Source organism: Nyctibius grandis (genome assembly GCF_013368605.1).
Source record: "Nyctibius grandis isolate bNycGra1 chromosome W unlocalized genomic scaffold, bNycGra1.pri SUPER_W_unloc_1, whole genome shotgun sequence".
In the NCBI taxonomy this organism is placed as follows: domain Eukaryota; kingdom Metazoa; phylum Chordata; class Aves; order Nyctibiiformes; family Nyctibiidae; genus Nyctibius; species Nyctibius grandis.
In genome coordinates this window covers 4,135,233-4,156,774 of record NW_027167472.1, presented here as the reverse complement: position 1 = coordinate 4,156,774, position 21,542 = coordinate 4,135,233, and the positions used below count along the sequence as shown (strand labels likewise).

Genomic DNA, 21,542 nt, shown 5'->3' with positions numbered 1-21,542 from the left:
CCCAGCTCCCTCAGCCATTCCTCATAGGTCATACCCTCCAGACCCTTCACCAGCTTGGTCGCCCTCCTCTGGACTCGCTCCAACACCTCAACATCTTTCTTGAAGTGAGGGGCCCAGAACTGGACACAGTATTCAAGGTGCGGCCTCACCAGTGCCGAGTACAGAGGGACGATCACTTCCCTAGACCGGCTGGCTACACTATTCCTAATAGAGGCCAGGATGCCATTGGCCTTCTTGGCCACCTGGGCGCACTGCTGGCTCATGTTTAGCCAGCTGTCGATCAGCACCCCCAGGTCTCTTTCCACCGGGCCGCTTTCTAACCACTCTTCCCCCAGCCTGTAGCGCTGCATGGGGTTGTTGTGGCCGAAGTGTAAGACCCGGCATTTGTTCTTGTTGAACCTCATGCCGTTGGTCTCGGCCCATCAATCTCACCTGTCCAGATCCCTCTGTAGGGCCTTCCTACCCTCCAGCAGATCGACACTCCCACCCAGCTTGGTGTCATCTGCAAATTTGCTGAGGGTGCACTCAATCCCTACGTCTAGATCATCTATAAAGATATTGAACAGCACCGGCCCCAGAACTGAGCCCTGGGGAACACTGCTGGTGACCGGCCGCCAGTTGGCCTTTGCCCCATTCACCACCACTCTCTGGGCTTGGCCATCCAGCCAGTTTTTAACCCATTGAAGAGTCCACCCATCCAAGCCCTGGGCAGCCAGTTTGTCTAGGAGGATGCTGTGGGAGACAGTGTCGAATGCCTTACCGAAGTCTAGATAGACTACATCCACAGCCCTGCCCTCATCTACTAAGCGGGTCACTTTGTCATAGAAGGAGACCAGGTTGGTCAAGCAGGACCTGACTTTCATGAATACATGTTGGCTGGCCCCGATGCCCCAATTGTCCTGCACGTGCCGTGTAATGGCACTCAGGATGATCTGTTCCATCACCTTGCCTGGCACTGAGGTCAGGCTGACAGGCCTATAGTTCCCTGGATCATCCTTCCGGCCCTTCTTGTAGATGGGCGTTACATTTGCTAATTTCAGTCCCTAACTTCAGGCTCTGGGGGCTGAGTCTCCTGAGGACAACCGATCCTGATATTAAAGACCGAGGCAAAGAAGGCATTTGTCCTACAGAGGAAGGGACTGTAAAATGTTGCGCCTGCGGGGAGGGGCGAACAGGACAGGTGATCCAAACCTGACCAACAGGGTATTCCATCCCACCCATGTGATATACTCAGTATAAAGCTGAGGGACCATGAGGGTCATGCTCTCTTCCCCTATGGCCAACATCCAGGGAGGACCCTGCCTGTGCTCCTGCCTTTGCTCCTGAATCCAGTTGCCGCCTGCTGCCGCGTCTGGTTTGGAACTCCCCAGCGCCTGCCCTGCAGCATCTGCGGGGACGTGATCGTCATCGGGGGGAGCTCAGTAGTGGTTTTATATACAGTTCATTTATTATACTCTTTCTTTTCCTTGTTATTGTTTCTTAAAACTGTTTTAACTTTCCAACCCATAAGTCTCTCTCCTTTTCTATTTTCCTTTTCCCTCTGGGGAAGGGGAAGGACAAGGTTAATAGAGAGCGTCTGTCCTCCGCTTAACCACCCGCCCAACCTTAAATGGTGACAAAGGGGTAACAGTTTTAAACTAAAAGAGGGTAGATTCAGACTAGATATAAGGAAGAATTTTTTACGATGAGGGGGGTGAGACACTGGAACAGGTTGCCCAGAGAGGTGATAGGTGCCCCATCCCTGGAAACATTCAAGGTCAGGTTGGACGGGGCTCTGAGCAACCTGATCTAGCTGAAGATGTCCCTGCTCATTGCAAGGGGTTGGACTAGATGACCTTTAAATGTCCCTTCCAACCCAAACTATTCTATAATTCTATGTGAGTATGCACAACCCCTCATGGGCATGCACAACTCCATACAAGTGTGCACCCTGTAAATGCACACACATCCTCCCAGGGGCACACACAAGCTTGCATGGGCATGCACAACCCTGCATTGCTGTGCACAACCCTGCACGGGCACTCACAGCCCTGTACGGGCACACACAACTCCACATGAGTGTGCACAACCTTGTACACACACATACTCCCCGCTCAGGCACACATCCCGAGACAGGCACATACAATGGCATCTGGATGTGCACAGCTTCCTACGGGCACGCACAATCCCAGGTGAGCACGCACAACCTTTCATGGGTGCACACAACTTTGCATGAGCATGCACAACTCTGTATGTGCACGCACCCCAGACGGACACACACAACCCCAGATGGGCACAAACAACCCCAGAAGGGCACGTACAATGCCAGACATGCATGCATAACCCTAAATGGGAATACACAACCCCAAACGGGCACACCCCTTCCCCCAGATGATCACCCCCTCATCCCGCAGGGGCACACACCACCCCACCATGCACCTTGGAGCAGCCGGGAAGGCCTTGCCCAGGGGCAGTTGTGCAACAAAAGCAGTGGCTCCTGCTTGCGGTGACCTATGAGCAAGGACCCTTTTAATCATGTTTGCATTGATATAATCAGTAACTCATTTAATGCCATCAATGTAACTATATTCCTCTATAAACAGAAGTATTAAACTGTCAAGCCCAGAGATCAATATCCCACCAGTGCGCAGTGCAGCTCCGCTCTGCTGACTTCGGGGATCCCGTCCATGGGGCTCGGCTTCCCCCAAAAGCTGTGGCACCCAGTGCCACCCTGCCTCCGCCTGGCACAGCCACTTGGGTGCTGGTGTGGGGCCAGAGCAGTGTGTCCTCATCCCCACCCTGGGTGCAGCTCAGGGGACCCTGCTCCCTCCCATCATCCCATTGCCATGGCAATGTCTTTATTCCTTAAGGGATGGGGATAACAGGGCTTGTCAGGCAGGTTAAAGGTCAGCAGGTCAAACATGGTTTATTAAAGGGACACGAATAGACCTTGTGCCTCCCCTGCCCCCTCACGACAATTAAATAACATCATTAGCACCTCTCACTCACCCGGGGAGAGGCGCCTCTCCCCGTCTCCTGGAGGCTTGTAGGACTGGAGCTGGAGTCCCTGGCACCCCATGGCCCAGCTGATCCCCTAAACAGAGGAGGGATGTGGTGAGGTGCTAAGCCACCCCCAGGCATCTCCAGGCTGCCCTGCCCTGCCCTGGTGAACATCTCCATGGTCCCCCCCCCAGCCCTGCTGCCAAGGGAAGCGATCACAACAGGATCCCCCACAGCCCCTGCTCGGATGCCACCTCCTGCTGGTAGCAAGGGCTCATATTGGCAACCAGTGTTTAATCCACTTAATATGATCTGTATCAATCCCAGACCCTGCTCGGCTCCCCCTTGCCTTGTACCCACCCCCCCCAACCCCGAGCTGCTTAATATGCACCACATTGATTACCCACGCTGCTAATTTTTCCATTTGGCTGCTGTTCACACAGGGAGCTCGGGCGATGCTCATCCCTGTGCCCCCCCCCCAGCCTCCGGGGTGCAGCTGCATGCCACAGGTGGCCAACCACCAGATGGGCTATTTTGGGCCCCTCCAGAACATCACTGCCACCTCCAAGCTGGGGATCCCTGGCTCCTTCCTCAGGGAGATGGTACACAGACAGGCACTTGGACACTGGGGTGTCCCCCTCGGTGTCCTGAAGGGATGGAGGGGGAACAGGAAAGCTGTTGGTGCCTCAGTTTACCCCGCAGGCTTGCAACCACAGGGACTGGCCATTCCCAGTGGATGCACAGCCCTGTGCACCCCAGGGTGCAGGGACCCCAAGAACGGCCACAGCCAGAGCTCCACACCACTCCCCCTACCATGGGGCACACACAAAGGAACCGAGGGCTCGTGGGTTCCTCCTCCCATCCCCATGCCTGGAGCTGGGGGGCAGCTCACTCCCTGACGGGCACAAACCACCCCTGACCTTGCAAGCCACCGCTCGCCTCCACCGCCAGCTGTTAATAAGTTAATGGCTACAGGATGGCTTTGCCTGGATGCTGGATGCATTTGAAGGCACTGCCAGCTCACGGGGGGGGGAACTGTTCCCCTGAACCCACAGCCCTGATGGGCACTGGGGGGCTCGCTCGCCTCGGCATCCCCAGCCTCGACAGTCACCCCACCAGTGCAGCTGGACACCCCTGGCCGAAGCCCTCTCCCAGCGCTGCAGCTAACCCCCCCCAAACCTTTCAACGTGCTTAATATTTAACGGTGCTTTATAGAGCAGTAGGCTTAATCAGCACTGATTGATAATGCAGCGGATCCAGCAGGTTATTAAAATCCCCCTCTCCCAGGAGAGCTGCCTGCTGCAAACATTAACCTGGCTTCATGCAAGGTGAGGTGCTGGCAGCACTGGCCTTGGGACAGCAGCCTCCCGCCCACAGCCCAGCCCCGGGGTGAAGGGGGGGCTCGCAGGGTCCCCAGCCTCCTCCTCAACCTGTTTTGCAGGAGGGGAAACTGAGGCACAGGGTGCTGGCATGGCTCACCCAAGGGTTGGCACCATGTATCTGGAGGAAACGTGCTGTGTGGTGCCATCGTGGGCACCGTCCATGGCCCCATCCCGCCATCCTACATCCGTCCATCTGGGGGCTGTGGTGCAGGGGGTGGGTCCCAGCTCCCAGTGAGTGCGCATCCCCCCCACATTCGGCCCCTTATTACTCAGTCATGATTAAACAGGCAGGGAGTCAATGAGGGAGTTTGTTTGGGTTAACCTTCCTGACCCGCTGGCACTTGCCATGCCACCATCTCCCCCTCCACCCCTCCCAGGGTGACTGGAGCTGGGGGACCCCCCTCCAGCACCAGCACCACCCAAAAGACATGCATGCACACACCCACTATACGTGCATAGGTGTGTGCACAGGGACGTGCTTGCACATGCGGGGGTTTGCGCATGCACACACCCGCTATAGGGCTGGGCGAGTATGGGGTTGCACACCTGGGGGAGCTGTGTGCATGCCCGAAATGTGCGTTGGGTGCTCAGTGACACCCCCTGTGGGGTTCCCACGGGACAATGGTGGGAACGAGGTACTGAACGAGCTATGTCCAGGCATGTCCAGGGGGTGGTAATGGGGTGGTGATGAACTAGCCAATCATAGTACAGAACAAGGGCCTTAGCTATGAGACCAACAAGATATGGGGGAAGTTGAGGACCTTGGCTATGAGAAAAATAAGATATGGGGAAGTTGAAAAATAAGAAAGAATGCAGCACCTGCAAGATATAACTTTTTAGCATAAGCCAATCAGAACTAATATAGAGGTGTGTGAACAAGGCATACTAACCAATCATAATAGAAATGACACGTACACAGAGTGTGTACAAAAATAGAATAATATAAATGTACCCTCAATAGAATAGTATAAATGTACCCTCAGATACGTAAATAAATGAGATCTGCTTAACGATCATATTGGTCTGCGTGCGGTGTCTCCGTGCCCTCTCGCGAACACAGATAAGTGGCGCCCGGGACAGGGACTCTTCGGCCCGGAGACTGCGGAGAAGCAGCGGACAGCGGACCGAAAGGGGGATGAGAGGAAGCCAGCTGTAGAGTGCTGCCCCGGCACTGGATTTTCGCACCGGCAGGAACGGATGCGGTAAGCCCGAGTGTTGCTAGCAAAGGAAAACCTGGGTAGGGCTTCCCAGGCAGCTGGGGGAGGAATGTGGTCTACCCTGACCAAGACAGAAGTGGCAGTGGTGAAACTCCTCCAACATATACTCTCTGAGAGAGGAATTAAATATGACGAAGCTGCGTTAAAGCAGTTACTCCTTTGGGCAAAAGACAAAGGACATTTTACGACCTTTAATGATGTCTTTGAAGTGCCTTTATGGGAGAAGATTGGTGACTCTCTCTGGAATGCGGTGTCAAGTGGTGATAAGGAAGCCTTTAAATTGTCTGCTACATGGAAGCTGGTTAGTGAAGCGTTAAAAGGAATAAAAGCAGAGAGAGAAGTTACACATTCAGCTTTTATGGCTTTAGGACCGCAGACGTCTACTACCCCCTCACTGTTTGCGGGACCAACACCTCCCACGGCCCCGGTGGCTGTACCGGTGGCAGCTCCTTTATCGCCGTCGGTACAGACGGCTCTGAAAAAAGCTGAGGAGTGGGGAGCGAGTAAAATAGATAGAGATCTATCAAAAACGGTAGTGCGCCCTACAAATCCATCAGAACCGGTAGTGCGCCCTAAAACACGAACTCGATTTGGACTAATTGATTCAGACGCTGAACAAGAGAATTGGCCAAAACCCCCTCCTCCTCTCACTGATCTCTCTACGGATGAGGCTGATAAGGAGGACAAGAAGGAGGGTAAAACTGTTTCGTATCCACCTTTACCGGATTCACCGTTTCCTGAGTCTGTTGAACAAAGTTTACATTCCGGCGCTAAACAACCACCGTTAAAGTCTCCAGTTACGGAGTCAGCAGTACCAGAGTCACAAGGACTTAAAGGACTGTTACCATCACGACATGGACATGAACTTGACATGACAGAGCTTGGTAGACGACTGGAAGAATTAAAGACGGAATTGCAGCAGCATCGTACAGCCAACGCCTCGGGACACGTGACTATGTCTCCCCAAAACTCCCCTCTGTGTTCGGGACAAGCATTAGGGCCACCTCAACCTCCTTTGCAAATCCCTACTCCACCTTTAGATCAGGGCGGGGGGGGAGGTTTGCGTCCATCTGGTAATGTGGGAGGTGGCGGAGAGGGTCAGCGTCTGCCCGCGTATACAGGAGAGGGGGGGGGAGGAGTGAAATGGAAAGGGATCATTCGAGATGCGTTATTAGAAGGAGTTATAATTCCGCAAGCATATCCTGTGATTGTGGGTGCGGGTCCTGAGGGAAAAAATCTTTGGCAACCGTTAGATTGGAAAATTATAAAAGAAACACGCCAGTCTATACAGACAAATGGCTTGGGCTCTCAGTATACACAGGCTTTGCTTAAACATAGTTTTGCAACTAACCTTTTCACGGCAAATGACATTCGACAACTAACATCCGTGCTGCTGTCTCCTTCTCAAGTTCTACATTTTCTTAATGCCTGGAATAGTGCTTGTCATAGAATAGCTAATACACCTAGGGGTCGGGATGATCCTCTCTTTAACATCACGGCACAAATGCTGTTAGGAGAGGGTCCTTTTTCAACTGTACAGTGGCAAGCGCAGTTTCGTGTTGAGGCATTAGCGGCAGCTCAAGACAGTGCATTTCAAGCATTAATATCAGTTCCTAGTGAAGGTGTTCAACAAGCGTATACCAGAGTTTTTCAACAGATAGGAGAACCATATGGTAAATTTATAGATCGTCTGTATGCAGCTTTGCGAAGCACGCCTGATTTAGATGGAAGTACTAGAGACAAATTACTGGATGTTCTTGCTTTTGATAATGCTAATGAGACAACTAGAAAAGCATTGGCACATTTACCGAGAGGTGCGGGGGTGGCGGCTATGCTGGAAGCAGTAGAAAGAATGTTAGGAATGGAACAGGCTCAAGTTATGGCAGCTGCAGTCGGAGCAGCAGTGAGACCTTTGCTGCGAGTGAAGGATAGAGATAGGAAATGTTTCAACTGCGGACAGACAGGGCATTTTAGAAAAGATTGCAAAAAAGAATTAAGGAGGTGGTGTGTTCACTGCCGACGATCAAATCACTATACAGCAGAGTGTAAACGATTACAGGGAAACTCCCGGCTGAGCGCGCTGCACCCGCGCGCGCAGACAACAAGTCAGGGTGCTTGGACCGCCACTCCGCAGCTACAAGAGGAAGTGCCGGAGTGGATGTGGAAACAAAATTAGACATATACTTAACGGACAAACAAGTAACTGTAGTTGAAACTAACATGAAAGGACCTTTAGGACATGGTTTGAGTGCGTTACTTCTTGGGCGATCATCTATTTCCAAGCAGGGAATAATTGTACTGCCAGGGGTTATTGATGCAGATTATACAGGTCAAATATGTGCTATGGTATACACCCTATCCCCGCCTGTATTTATTCCGAAGGGCCAAAAGATTGCTCAGTTAGTTCCCTTTAAGGGCTGTGTTCCGAACGCAGAAAACAAAGACGGGGGGAGGGTTGTTTCGGATCGACGGGACAAGCATTGGTTAATCTTGCTATTGACATCACTAGAAACCAACCGCGTGAAAGAGTAGCATTGCGGAATCAGAATGGGGAAGAAAGACAGATCTCTATGCTAATCGATACAGGAGCTGATGTTACGATCATTGCACAGCAACACTGGCCCTCTGCTTGGCCTGTGCAAGCGGCTCCAGTAACGATAGCAGGAGTTGGAGGCTGTACTTTGCCAATGATGAGTCAACAACCGATACAGCTGCAATTTGCAGATGGAGCCTGTGTAAATGTTAGACCCTATGTCATGAAAGTGCCAGTATCGCTTGTGGGACGAGATGTCTTAACACAATTAGGTGCACGATTCATAACGCCTTTTTAGGAGCGGTCACTGAAAAAGGGCCTGTCCTACCTTTAAAATGGAAATCAGAAACACCGGTATGGGTGGATCAGTGGCCGCTTAGATCAGACAGGCTGGAACAGATTAAACTGTTAGTCCAAGAACAGCTAGAAGCAGGTCATATCAGACCGTCCACAAGCCCCTACAATACTCCAATTTTCACGATTCCGAAAAAATCAGGCAAATGGCGATTGCTTCATGATTTGCGGGCCATAAACGATGTTATGGAAGATATGGGAGCATTACAGCCTGGACTACCCACTCCTACCATGATTCCAGAAGGGTGGCAAATTTTAGTAATTGATCTAAAAGATTGTTTTTTCACGATATTTTTACATGACAGAGATTGTGCCACATTTGCGTTCACAGTTCCGAGTATTAACAAGCAGGAACCTGCTAAAAGGTATGAGTGGATAGTCTTACCTCAGGGTATGAAAAATTCTCCTACATTATGTCAATTATATGTTGCATGGGCCTTACAACCTTTTCGTCAAAAGTTTCCTAATCTTTTGATTTATCATTATATGGATGATATTCTGATTGCTGGACAGGATTTAAAGGTGGAATTTGTGTTACCATTGTTAGAAAAAATGCTAGAACAGAGAGGACTGAAAATTGCCCCTGAAAAAATACAAAGATCAGAGCCTTGGAGATACTTAGGCTGGGAGGTAACTAAGCAAACCATTCGACCTCAAAAAATCACCCTGAAAGTTGATATATCCACATTGGCTGATGCTCAGAAATTGTTAGGAGAATTACAGTGGGTTCGGAATACTTGTGGCATTACAAATGATGATATTGCACCGTTAATGCCATTGCTTGGACAGAACCCTGATGTCACTGTGAGCCGTACACTCACTGCAGACCAACAAGCAGCTATAAACAAAATTGCACACAAGGTGGCTACACAGGATGTGGCTCGAATTACTGCGAATGAGCCTCTTTCAGCAATTATTGCTAATACATCAATGGAAAATAAACATTTGAAAGCATTAATAGTTCAGTTAAAACCAACTCTCAGAATTATTGAATGGGTTTTTCCACCTTTTCATCCTAAAACAACAATTTGTACCAGAGTGGAAGCAATAGCACAATTGCTTATCAAAGTACGTAAAAGGATTACAGACATTACTGGACTAGACTCAGATGCTATCTATTTACCTATCAGAAAGGAATATCTACAGTGGTTAACAAATCAGTCAACTCTTTTTCAAATGGCCTTACAGGACTTTACTGGACAATTGGTAACACATTTGCCAAGAGATAAAAAGCTACAGTTTATTTGCAAACAGGACTGGGAAGAAAAACCTATCAGATCAGAGATACCTGTGACTGGACTAACTGTTTTTACTGATGCAGGAAAGCGATCACATTCAGCAGTTATTACCTGGCAAGAGGATGGACAATAGAAACATTACAAATTCTCAGGGCAAACTGAGGACTCATTGCAGACACTTGAACTTTTTGCAATATACCAGGTCTTTTTAAATTGGAAGGACTTACCCGTAAATATTGTAACAGACTCTCTTTATGCAGCAGACATTGTAAATCGAATTGAGAAAGCTTTTATACGACCAGTGAAGAATATACGACTTTACACCATTTTGCTACAGTTGCATCAGGCAATAAACCTCAGAGAGGTACCTTATTTTGTTACTCACATTCGTAGTCATCAATTTGATCAAGGTTTGAGCATTGGAAATAATAAAACAGACACACTTGTGTCCTATACGCAAATATTACCAAATTTATTTGAACAAGTGCGCCTATCCCATCAATTCTTTCATCAATCAGCGAAAATGTTAGCGAAACAATTTCACCTCACCATGGCACAAGCACGCGAATTAGTTAGTGCTTGTCCTAGTTGTCAGAAAATTGGCATGGGAATTGGGATAGGGGTAAATCCTCGAGGGTTGTGTGCGTTGCAACTGTGGCAAATGGATGTTACTCACATTGCAGAATTTGGAAGGCTCAAATATGTTCATGTATCTGTTGATACGTTTTCACATATAATATGGGCAACAGCACAAACTGGGGAAACAGGTCGTCATGTCAAATGACATTTACTTGCTTGCTTTACAAGTCTTGGGGTTCCACAACAACTTAAGACTGATAATGGACCAGCATACTGTTCATAAATTTTTCGTCAATTTTGTCAACTATGGGGTATTACACATGTCACTGGGATTCCTCATTCGCCTACGGGTCAGGCGATTGTGGAACGTGCTCATAGTACATTGAAACAGCTTCTGCAAAAACAAAAAGGGGGAGAGGTGACTGAACCTTCTGAGAGACTTGCAAAAGCTGTTTATGTACTTAACCATTTAACTTTAGCAGGAGATAAGGAGCGACCCCCAATTGTAATACATTGGGAGGCAGTTCGACAGGGAGCAAGCTATGTGCAAAACAAAGGCAAAGTGTGGTATAGGGAACCAGGTACTAATGAGTGGTTAGGACCAGGGGAACTATTACTAATGGGTCGAGGTTATGCTTCTGTCTCTACAGGCACAGGAGTACGGTGGTTTCCGATCAAGTGTATTAAACCATATGTGGAGGTGGAATCTAGATCCGGAGATCCGACAGAGAGAGCAGCACCGAGCACTGAGGATCTTGGCCCCGTACCTAAAGACTCTGGGGATTGCAACGCCATCGATAAGCCACCTTGAGGATCCTTTTACGTCATTACCACCTTTACATGCAACAGCTGAAGTAGAAGAAAAATTGGCACGTGGTTGTGATGGACATGGACATTGTTGCGAACCATGGTTTCTAAAAAACTGTAATGTATGTGGGGAAAGTAAACGGCGGGTTATTCGACAATCTGAGCCGTGGTGGAGACATGTCGGGTGTGTACCGTGTGTAAGACAGTGGGTAACAGAAAATTCGCTAGAGAGACAGGCAATTCAATTATTAGGGAGAGAGGCTAACTCGCTTGGGAGATTTGATATTCCAGCACTTAATGTGGCAAATAGAATTGGTGACTGTCAACAAATTCATATAGCTGAAATAGATAGTTCATTACAAAGACGTGTGCTGGAGCAGCAAATTATATTGGCAGGCAGTGTGGTGAAGGTACAGTGTGGGGAGCAAATTAACATACCACGATCATGGGAAGTTTCTCCCGAGGATTGGGAGCGACAGCAATCGCAATGGTCTTATGTATCACAACCATTGGGCAGGCAGTGATAGATATCAGACAAAATATCTGGGTTACCATCGCAAATGCGACCGGACAAGAATCATTTTGCTTGTCCATGGCAACCCCTGGAGATCCTTTTCGTACTTGCCTGATAGGAGTTCCTGTTTTCGATCCAATTAGTTTTCAAGGTTACATACAAAACCCTGCCCTTGCCACAATGACTGCAACAACAGCTAGTCAATGTGCAAATTCCATGAATCCAGGTGTCAACTATACTGCATGGTGGCAGGGACAGATAATCATGTCACTTAATCACACTATGATAGAACCACAGGAGCTAGATTTGTTAGGTGCCTTAGGACCTACCTATGGGGCAGTTATGTTTAAAAGTGACAAAGCAACTGATCACGCCCTCATTAACGACAATACACTACTATATGCTGTACAAGATGTATCTCCAAAAAATGAATTGTATACAGGAATAAGGGAAAATGACTTTTGTCCATTAGGGTGTCGATATTCTGACACGAAGGGAAACAACATACTAGGCCGGAAGTTACCAGAAGGCTTGTTTTTAATTTGTGGTGATCGGGCCTGGCCAGGGATTCCTAGTAGGCCAATTGGAGGTCCATGTTACCTAGGGAAACTTACCTTGTTTCGACCTTCAGTGGGGGAATTGCTAAACAAAACATTATGGAATTACATGGCCTCTCGAAAAAAGCGTGCCGTATTACCGCTAGGACCAGAATGCGATGATCATGTACGGTTCTGGAACAAACCTACTAATTTTATTGCTGCTTTGTTTGCGCCAGTAGGAATTGCAAAAGCATTACAACTAACAAAAACATTAGGGTGCTGGACAGCGAAGCAATTAAATCTAACTTCTGAGATACTTTCAACTTTAGCTACTGATGTTAATAGCATTAGACATGCAGTATTACAAAATAGGGCTGCAATTGATTTTTTGCTTTTAGCTCAAGGGCATGGATGTGAGGATGTGGAAGGAATGTGTTGCATGAATCTTTCAGATCATTCTGTTTCTGTTCATCAGCATCTTCGTCAACTGAAGGATAACATGCGCAAACTTACTGTATCAACATCACCTTTCCTGGACTGTCTACAATCTATTGGCATCACAGGATGGATACAGGACTTGTTAGTACAAGGAATGACTGTGTTGGTTGTTGTAATAATTGTCTTGCTAATAATGGGATGTATGATGAGTTGTATCAAGCAGGCGTTGCTGAAAATGTTCCATCAGACCTGGCTTGTTCAAAAACAAAAAGCAGGATTTATGGGTAACCAAGGCTGGGATTCTTTGACTGGGCTCTGCGAGACACAGGGAATCAGGGTTAAGTAAAAAACAAAGACAAAACAGGACATAGCTCGTTCAAAAACAAAAAGGGGGATTTGTGGGGTTCCCACGGGACAATGGTGGGAACGAGGTACTGAACGAGCTATGTCCAGGCATGTCCAGGGGGTGGTAATGGGGTGGTGATGAAGTAGCCAATCATAATACAGAACAAGGGCCTTAGCTATGAGACCAACAAGATATGGGGGAAGTTGAGGACCTTGGCTATGAGAAAAATAAGATATGGGGAAGTTGAAAAATAAGAAAGAATGCAGCACCTGCAAGATATAACTTTTTAGCATAAGCCAATCAGAACTAATATAGAGGTGTGTGAACAAGGCATACTAACCAATCATAATAGAAATGACATGTACACAGAGTGTGTACAAAAATAGAATAATATAAATGTACCCTCAATAGAATAGTATAAATGTACCCTCAGATACGTAAATAAATGAGATCTGCTTAACGATCATATTGGTCTGCGTGCGGTGTCTCCGTGCCCTCTCGCGAACACTGATAACCCCCCCCCCCCCCCCGTGCACCTCCAGCCCCATCCGCTTCCTCTGGCCACTTTGAAGAGACAATGGGGAAGGAAGGGCTAGTGGTCTCCCCTGCACCGGCGATCCTGGTCCCTGCTGCCAGAAGAGCTGCAGCTAGTACTCGTTCCTGCCCCACCACTGGACACAGGATGTGGGTGATGGATCCGGGATGGAACAGCTCCAAGCTGCAGCCCATGGTGAGGGAACATGGCCCTGCCAACACAGGCATCCCTAGTGGGTACCCTGTGTCCCAGGGGATGGGTCCCCACAGCCCCAATGTACAGTGCCCAGCACGCTCGCCCTGTGCATGCTCACACACCCAGCACACCCCTACCTGCACACTCACCCAGCCCCCAGCTTGCTCTGCACATGCACATGCACATCATGTGCACGCTCTCCTTGTGCACACTCACCCCTAGGCATGCTCTCCTTGGGCAAACAAACCCCCCCATGCACACTCACACAGCCCCTAGACATGCTCTCCCTCTGCACACACAGCACCCTGTGCATGCTCATGCATCTTCTATACACTCTCCCTGTGCACACTCACCCATCCCCTTTACACTTTCCCTGTGCACACATACTCACCTGCTGTGCATGCTCACCCATCCCCTACATGTTCCCCTTGTGCACACACCCCACCTGTGCATGCTCACACATCCCCTATGCATTCCTCTTGTGCACACACCCACCCCCCCCCACACCCTGTGCATGCTTATGCATCCCCTATACACACTGGGACACTACACGTGTCCCTATACATATACACAGGTGTGTTCAGACATGCATGGGCACAGCATACGCATGTGGACAGACACATGGGCCCATACACACCCCTACACTCAGGGCACACACATATGGGTCCATACACACTTGGCAACATCCATACACATGTGGGCACTCATATAGATCCATATACATACACCAGCACTCACACGGGTTCATACACACTTGGGCACTTATATATCCACACACACACAGGGTCTCCCAGGAACCCCTACACATGTGAGCACACATGCATCAGCACTCACACGGGTTCAAACACACACAGACACACCCCTACACTTATATGGGCATTTATATGCATCCATACACTCATGTCGGTCCATACGCATGCACACACACATGCCCAGAACATCCCCGTGTGCACTCCCATACCACATCCGTACACACCCCCAGCCATATCCCAGCAGTCCCCCGCTCCTGCCCTGTGCACCTGCACTCCTGCTGGGCTGCCGGAGCTTCCGGAGCTGCTGCTGCCAGGGATTAGTGCACTGACCCCTGCTACTGCTGCCTCCCTGCTGTAGGTGGTCCCCGACCTGGGGCAGAGCTCTGCCCACAGGTTTGCCAGCGAGAAGCCTCCAGGCAGCCGCAGCCAGAAACAACCACCACATCCATCCGTGCCCTCCCCCTGCCGCGGTGTAACCCTCTAATTTAGCCCCAGGAGCCCTGCAGTTGTTGTTCTTGCACCTGGGATAAAGATGCGCCGGAGATGGAGGGCTAGGGCAGGGAGACCACCTCCTTCCCCCTGGGATCCCCCTCCTGAACCGCCTTTGTCCCCCCAGCCCCACAGGAGAAAGCAATGGGGATGAAGGCAGGAGGGCGAATGCTGCACAGCCTTGCTTCCCCACTTTGGGATGATCCCGAGGCATGGCAAGGGGAACGGATGGAGCAGGATGTCTGTGGAGGGGAGGGCTGCAACCATCTCCGAGCACTTTCTTCCAGGCTTTGAGACACCAGTGCATCTGTTCATGGCCGGCGAGCCCCCCCCAAAATGCACGGAAAGGGTAGGTGGGTGCAAGAGGCGACTGCTGGCAGCGGGGACAGACGGGGCAGGAGCAGCACCACGGCGGGAAGAGGAATGGCCGTTCCAGGGATGGCTGAGGATGATGGCAAACAGCTGCTGGCAAAGCCAGCCATCCCCAAATTAACTGCTGAGGCTACCAGACACCTGAGAATCCCCAAAGGACTGGCTGGGGCTGACCTCCCCCAGATGCTCCCAGGCATGGAGGAAGGAGCTCCAGGGGGGTCCTGATCCCCCCAACTGCAACCAGAGGGGTCTGAATGCGCTGGCAGGGCCCTGGCAGGGAGGGCATCCTCCTGCCAGCAAACACTCCGCTGCTGGAGGGCTGAGCACAAAATCCAGGCGTTTGAGTCCCTCCTGCCCAGGGCCTTCCTGCGGTGCCACCTCCAGGAAGAGCCAGGGCATGGAGAGGGAAGACCCGTGTCCTGGTGCTGCTCTTCCATCACTTGGAGGAAACCAGGGTGCCTGTCCCCACTTGTGTGCATGGCTCCCCGGGGGCAAAAGCTGAATTCATGGGGCTGAGCTGGCTCCCAGCAATGCCAGGCTCTTCCCGGTGCCCTCCAAATCAAACGTGTGATGCAGCACCACAGCATCGCAACTTGGTGGCATTCCCATCCCCAGGGAAGGGGAACTTGTTGGTAGTGCATGGTCAGACCCCACTCAGTGCCCCCTGCCCTGAGACCAGGGGTCCCTCATGGCACTGGGTGTGGGAGACTTCCCGGACCTTTGCCCAGGTCTCTACCCATGTGTCCTTATCAAGTGTACATAGACTGATGCAAGAGGCAGGGGTGAGGGGGTCTTACAGCCCTGTAACATCAGAGCGGCCCTCCCAGATCAGAGCAAAGGTCCCGCCAGACCCCCCCCAAACTGGTGCCTCGGGAAACGTATAAAACCAGGGCAAACACAGGGGATATTTCCCTGAAATGCTCCCCTGGGTGAAGCAACGTTTCCCTATTAACCCTTCATGGGTTTCTCCACCGTGACCTCATCCTCTGCTCCCATTTTTAGCACCACTGCGCTGCATGGAAAACCCCCCGTGGCTGGTCCTGCACCTACCTCCCACCCCATCCCCATCAGGGCCCCCTCCTCACTGCAGAGTGCTGGGGAAGTGGCTCCCTGCCCACCCTCCACAAACCAGCCAGGATTTAGGGATCACAGTTCACTTAGCTGTCCCCCCCCACCCAGGAGGATGACAGCAAGAACAGACCCTGAGACCCGTCCTGGGTGATGCCAGTGGTGCCATGTTGGGACGTGGAAGCTTTGAGCAGGGGGTCCCAGTGGGAGACACAGCCCCGACCTCCCCTGCGATCCATCTCCCTGGTATCCACACCGCACTGCTGGCTTTGCTCCTTCCTCGCATGGGGAGTGTGGGCAGCCCCAGCCAGGGGCAGGGCACAAGAATGAAGGATGAGGCTTTCTCTCTGTAAAGCCTTCCCAGGCCTGGGAGGGAGTAGCCACTTCCCACCTCCCAGCTGACCCCAGGAACTGGACAGTCAGCCTTTTTTTTGTGCAGCAGGGTGTAAAGTAACACTTCCCTGATGAGCTATTCGGTCTATGCAGCTCACCCACCCAAGCCCTCCCCGGGTTGCTTTCAAGGCAGCGTCTGGCACTGGCAGCCTCCCCAGGCACAGCTGTGAGGTGCGCGCTGCCCGCACCCTGCCTGCACCCATACCTGCCGCCTCATAGGTGGGCACCCAGGGAGGTGAGCTCTGGCCCTTCCGAACAACCAGAAAGGGCAATCTCCAAACAGAAAAGGCATCGTCATGGCCCCACGGCACCCAAAAGTCAGGTCCTTGCTGCTGTTCCCACCCCCTCCTGCCAGAGCCACTGTGGATGAGCCAGTAAGTCCCCTTGTCCTGCTGTCCCCTGAGCAGTGCCATCCTAAAAAGCTACACACCAGCTGCACAGGGACCAACTGCCTGCTCCAGCCCTTCGCCACATCCTCCCTGCCACCCACCCTGCCACCAGCGTCACCCCTCTCTCCCCCCACAATGAAGCCAAGCACATGGGGAGTGCAAACCCGACCTGGCGCTGTGCAGTCCACACTCATACTCGTGCACGGAGCAGCCGCATGTGAACGAGGGCTTCCACAACCCAGCAGGGACGGGATCCACACATGGGGACACGTTATTAAATATGAAGAGGCCTTTCCTCCATCCTATATATGAGCCCCGGGAGCCCTGTCCCCCCACCAGATCTCCAAGGCACATGGGGCCTCCTATGCCCATCAGGAGTGAGATGATGGGGTTGATGCGCTGCTCCCTCCAGCCAATGTAGGAAATCAATTAGTGTCATCAACCAGCCGTAATACACTCCCCCGGCCCTTGCAGAGACACAGGGGAGATCAGCTCCGCGGCCTGGTCTCCTTGAGGTGACCACGCACTGAAGCCCTCACCCTTGTCCATCTCCACAAAACCTCCATGGACAGGGGTCACCCCTTTTTACCCATCATGGAAAGCACCGGGGATGGAGTCTGCATGGGTCAGAGCAGGCACGGGAAGGGAAGATGCCTGTTGGTAGTGAGGAGCATTCAGGGGGTACCCATTTGGGGCAGGATGGGGCTCCAGGACAGGGGTGCTGGCTGGAGTGCACTGACTGCTTGCCTGGGATGTGGTTTGGGGGGCAGTGGAGGGGGAATGGGGAGGTCCCATTTAGGGTGGCATAGAGATGATGTCTGGGGGTAATGGGGGTACTGGGAATGTCTGCTTGGGGTGGGACTGGGATGGGGCTTGGGGCAGTGGGGTTGCCCAATTAGGGTGGGTCACAGAAGGGGTTTGGGGGCAGTGAGGGGCATAAGCCATATCCGTTTGGGGAGGGCTGGACCCTGAGTTTGGGGGCCGTGGGGGTACACCAGGGCTGCCCTCCTGGGGCAGCTGGTGCTGGTGCCCGGGGCAGTGGATGCCTTCTACCTGCTTGAACTGCTCCTCGTAGGTCCACTCATGGTGAGGAGGGGGCGGTGGGTCGCGGGGCTCCCCTTCTTCCTCCTCTTCCTCCTCTTCCTCCTCCTCCTCCCCCGCGGCGGCGGGCGGCGGGCGTGGGTCAGGGGCCGGGCGGCGGCGAGGGGCGGCGGGCGGCGGCCCGGGGCCGGGGCCGGGCTCGGACGGGGTCCGTCGGGGAGTGTCGTCGGGGCCACGGGCCAGGCAGGCCGTCTGCTGCCGCTGCAGGCTCTCCATCACCGCCGCCAAGCGCAGCCCCGCCGCCGCCCCCGAACCCCGCGGCGGGGCGGCCGGCTGCGGGCACAGGTCACGTCCTCAGCGCCGCCGCCGGAGGAGGAGAAGGAGGGAGGGGAAGAAGCACCCCCTAGCCCACCCGTTTTCCCCTCCCCTCCCGAGGGCCCTGCCCAAAAGTCGGCCGCGGAGCCGCCGCCGCACCGGGCGCGGCACCAATTGCCGGAGGGGCTGCCTACCCCGCCGGGACCATCCGGCACCCTCCCCGCTCCCACACGGCACTCTGCCCTACAGGGGACTCGGCCCTCCGGGACCTCATCCCCGCTCCTCCGGGGGACGCCCTCCCCGCTCCCACTGGGAACAGGTCCGACCGGGGACCCCCGTCCCTGTCTTGCGGGGAGCCTCCCTCCTCGGTCCCATAGGGACCGTGTTCTGCCGGGACCCCCCGCCCCGCTCTCACAGGGGACCGCGTCTTACCGGGGACCTCCTCTCCGGTCCCACCGGAGACCTCCGCCCCGACGGTCCCAGCGGGGATCCTGTCCTACTGGGGACCGCCCTCCTTGGTCCCACTGGGGACCGTCTCCTAACGCCCCCCCCTGCCCTGGCCCCGCCGGGGACCCCGTCCCGGTCCCGCCGGAGATCCCCTCTCGGTCCCACCGGGCTCTCTGTCCTCCCGGGACCCCCCCTCCCTTTCCCACCGGGGACCCCCCATCCAGCTCCTTGTCCTACCCTGTCCGACCGGGAGTGCCCCAACCCCGCTCCCACTGTGCACCCCCGCGCTACCGGGCCCCCCGCTCCGTCCCGTCGCGGTGCGGCCGCGCCGGCCCTCACCAGGGCGGGTTTGGCCCCCAGGCTGGGGTTTTCCACTATGCCGCCGGCTCCAAGCGCCGCCCGGGGCTCGCCCCGCCGTCCCGGGGGGCACGGCCGGCTGCTCCGCTCGGTCCCGGCCCGCCGCTCACATGGCGCCGCGCCCGCCGATATTTCTTTTATTCCGCAGCAGATGAGGGTGGGTGGGATTTTTACCTCTTTTCTTTCTTTCTCTCTTTCTTCCTTTTTTTTTTTTTTTTTTCTTGCAACAAGTGGCAGGCAGGCAGCAACACCCCTCCCGCTCCCATTTGCTAGCGCACGTCAAGGGAGTCATCCGAGGAGGGCCGGGCTTGCGGCAGCCCCTGGGGAGCGCCCCGGGACCGGCCCGCCGAGAGTCGGCCCGGGGCCGCCCTGCGCGGGGCCGCGGGAAGGGATGGGGCCGAGGGCGCAGGAGGCCAGGCGGGCCGCAGTGTGTGTGTGGGGGGGGTGGGGGCAGGGCGTGTATGCATGGAGGTGCTGGGAGAGGGGAGCGTATGGGAGGTATGTGCAAGGGGTCTGTGCACGCATACATAAGTGGGTGCTTCACCCATTGCACACATATACAGAGGGTCTGTGTATGTATAGATACCTGTGTGTGCTGGGAGAAGGTAGTGCATTGCATGTGTGTGTGTGCGTGCGAGCACAGTGGGACTGTGCTTGCATGCGTACGTGTGTGCTCACTGGGCAAGCACCACAGGAGTGCATTCAGGGTGTCTGAGCATGCATGCATTTGTGCACACCGGGAGAGGTGAGTGCATTGCATGTGTGCAGGGGAGCCTGTGCACAGCCACCGGGAGCGTGCCCTGCATGCATGTGTGTGTGCACACTGTCTAAGGTGTGCGTATGCCCTGGGGGAGTGGAGGACTTGCATACATTGTGCAGAGCCGTTTGCATGCACATGCATACGTGCAGCCGTGTGCACTGTCAGAGGGGCTGAGTGTGTGTGTACGCTGTTGGGGACGACAATAAGTGCTTATATGTGTATGCTGGCAGCTGTGTGTGTGCGTTTTGTGTGCTCACCTGTAGGTGTGTGCAGTCTGTGTTGGGAGAGGTGGCGATGTGCGCTGTGTGCACAGGCAGGCGTGTGCATGCGCATGTGTTTGGGGGAGGTGGGTGTGTGTACCCGTACTGTCAATCTGTGTGCGGGCACAAAGGGGTATTTCAGGCGACCTACAAGCACTGAGCCCTGACCTCCATCCACAAGAGCCATGGGGTCACTGCAGCACACCCCAAGCTGGGGCCTGAGACCTGCCCACAGGCTGGGGCCACCGAGGGGTCCTCCTGAGGGGTGCTGTGTGTGCCCGGACCCCAGTTAGAAGGGTCAGACTGCAACATAGCCTGGACCCCCAAACAGGCTCCCAGAGCCCTGGCCCCTGTGTGGCATGGGCAGGATGAGGCCATGCATCTCTGTCACGGGAGGGACTCATTGCTGCTGGCTTGTTCTGTGTCCCCACTTGAAGCAGGGTAAACTGAGGCACTGAGGTACCATCAAGCGTGTCTCTGGACATTAGACAAGGGTGTGAGCCAGGGTGAGCACGCAGCACCCTGGCCCCGCTGCTGCACCCACATCACCTTGCTGCCCTGGGTGGGACAGGGCCTGTGGTGAAGCACAGGGCTTCTCCCGCCAGCAGCATTCCCATGCTGTCCCCACACTCCCCCTCCGCCTGCCTGCCTGCCTGCCAGTTTTTTCCTGACCCCTCTTTTCTATGGAGGCAGCTTTAGCAGGAACAAAGGAGGCACCTGCTCTTTCCCAGGCTTTTTCGGCCGGGGCAGCTGCAGGGCTTGCACAGGTCCCTGGGGGACAAGCAGCAGCAGCAGCATCCCACAACACCAGGACACAAGGGACAGTGGCTTTGGCCCCATCCCACAGCCAGGGCAGCTTGTCACCGAGACCTCATGCTGCTGCACTGGGTGTTGGTGGCATGGGGTGATAGGAGCTCTGTGTGCCAAGGGCCGCTGGCTCTGTCCCCTCCGGGGCCACCTGTGTGCCACAGGGGCCAGGGGCAACCACCTTTCACAGCCCGACGCGAGCTGAGTCCTGTCCTTTCCCTGGAGCACCTTGCAGAAACAGCCACTGGCCACTGCTGCGGTGGGAGCTGGCTTTGCTCTCAGGCTCCACAGCACGAGCTGAACCTCTGCCACCTTCGCCGCATCTCTCTGAGAGGAAAAGCTGCTGCTACTGGTCTTTCTGGCTTTCCCACAAGCATCTCTGGAGAAACTGCCCCTCCTCCTGCCACGGTGATGGTGATCACCTGGCTCCTTGCAC

General features: G+C 53.6%; 1 protein-coding gene across 1 annotated transcript in view; it reads right to left on the bottom strand.

Annotated features, from left to right (window-relative positions):
* Nucleotides 1-18,451, bottom strand: part of LOC137677128 (AT-rich interactive domain-containing protein 3A-like) — a 33,814-nt gene extending 15,363 nt beyond the window's left edge. Inside the window, 1 exon segment of the mRNA XM_068424315.1 lies at nt 18,173-18,451. Coding sequence (XP_068280416.1) covers nt 18,173-18,436 — 264 coding nt within the window. The 5' untranslated portion in view covers nt 18,437-18,451.
* Between the last annotated feature and the right edge of the window lie 3,091 nt (nt 18,452-21,542).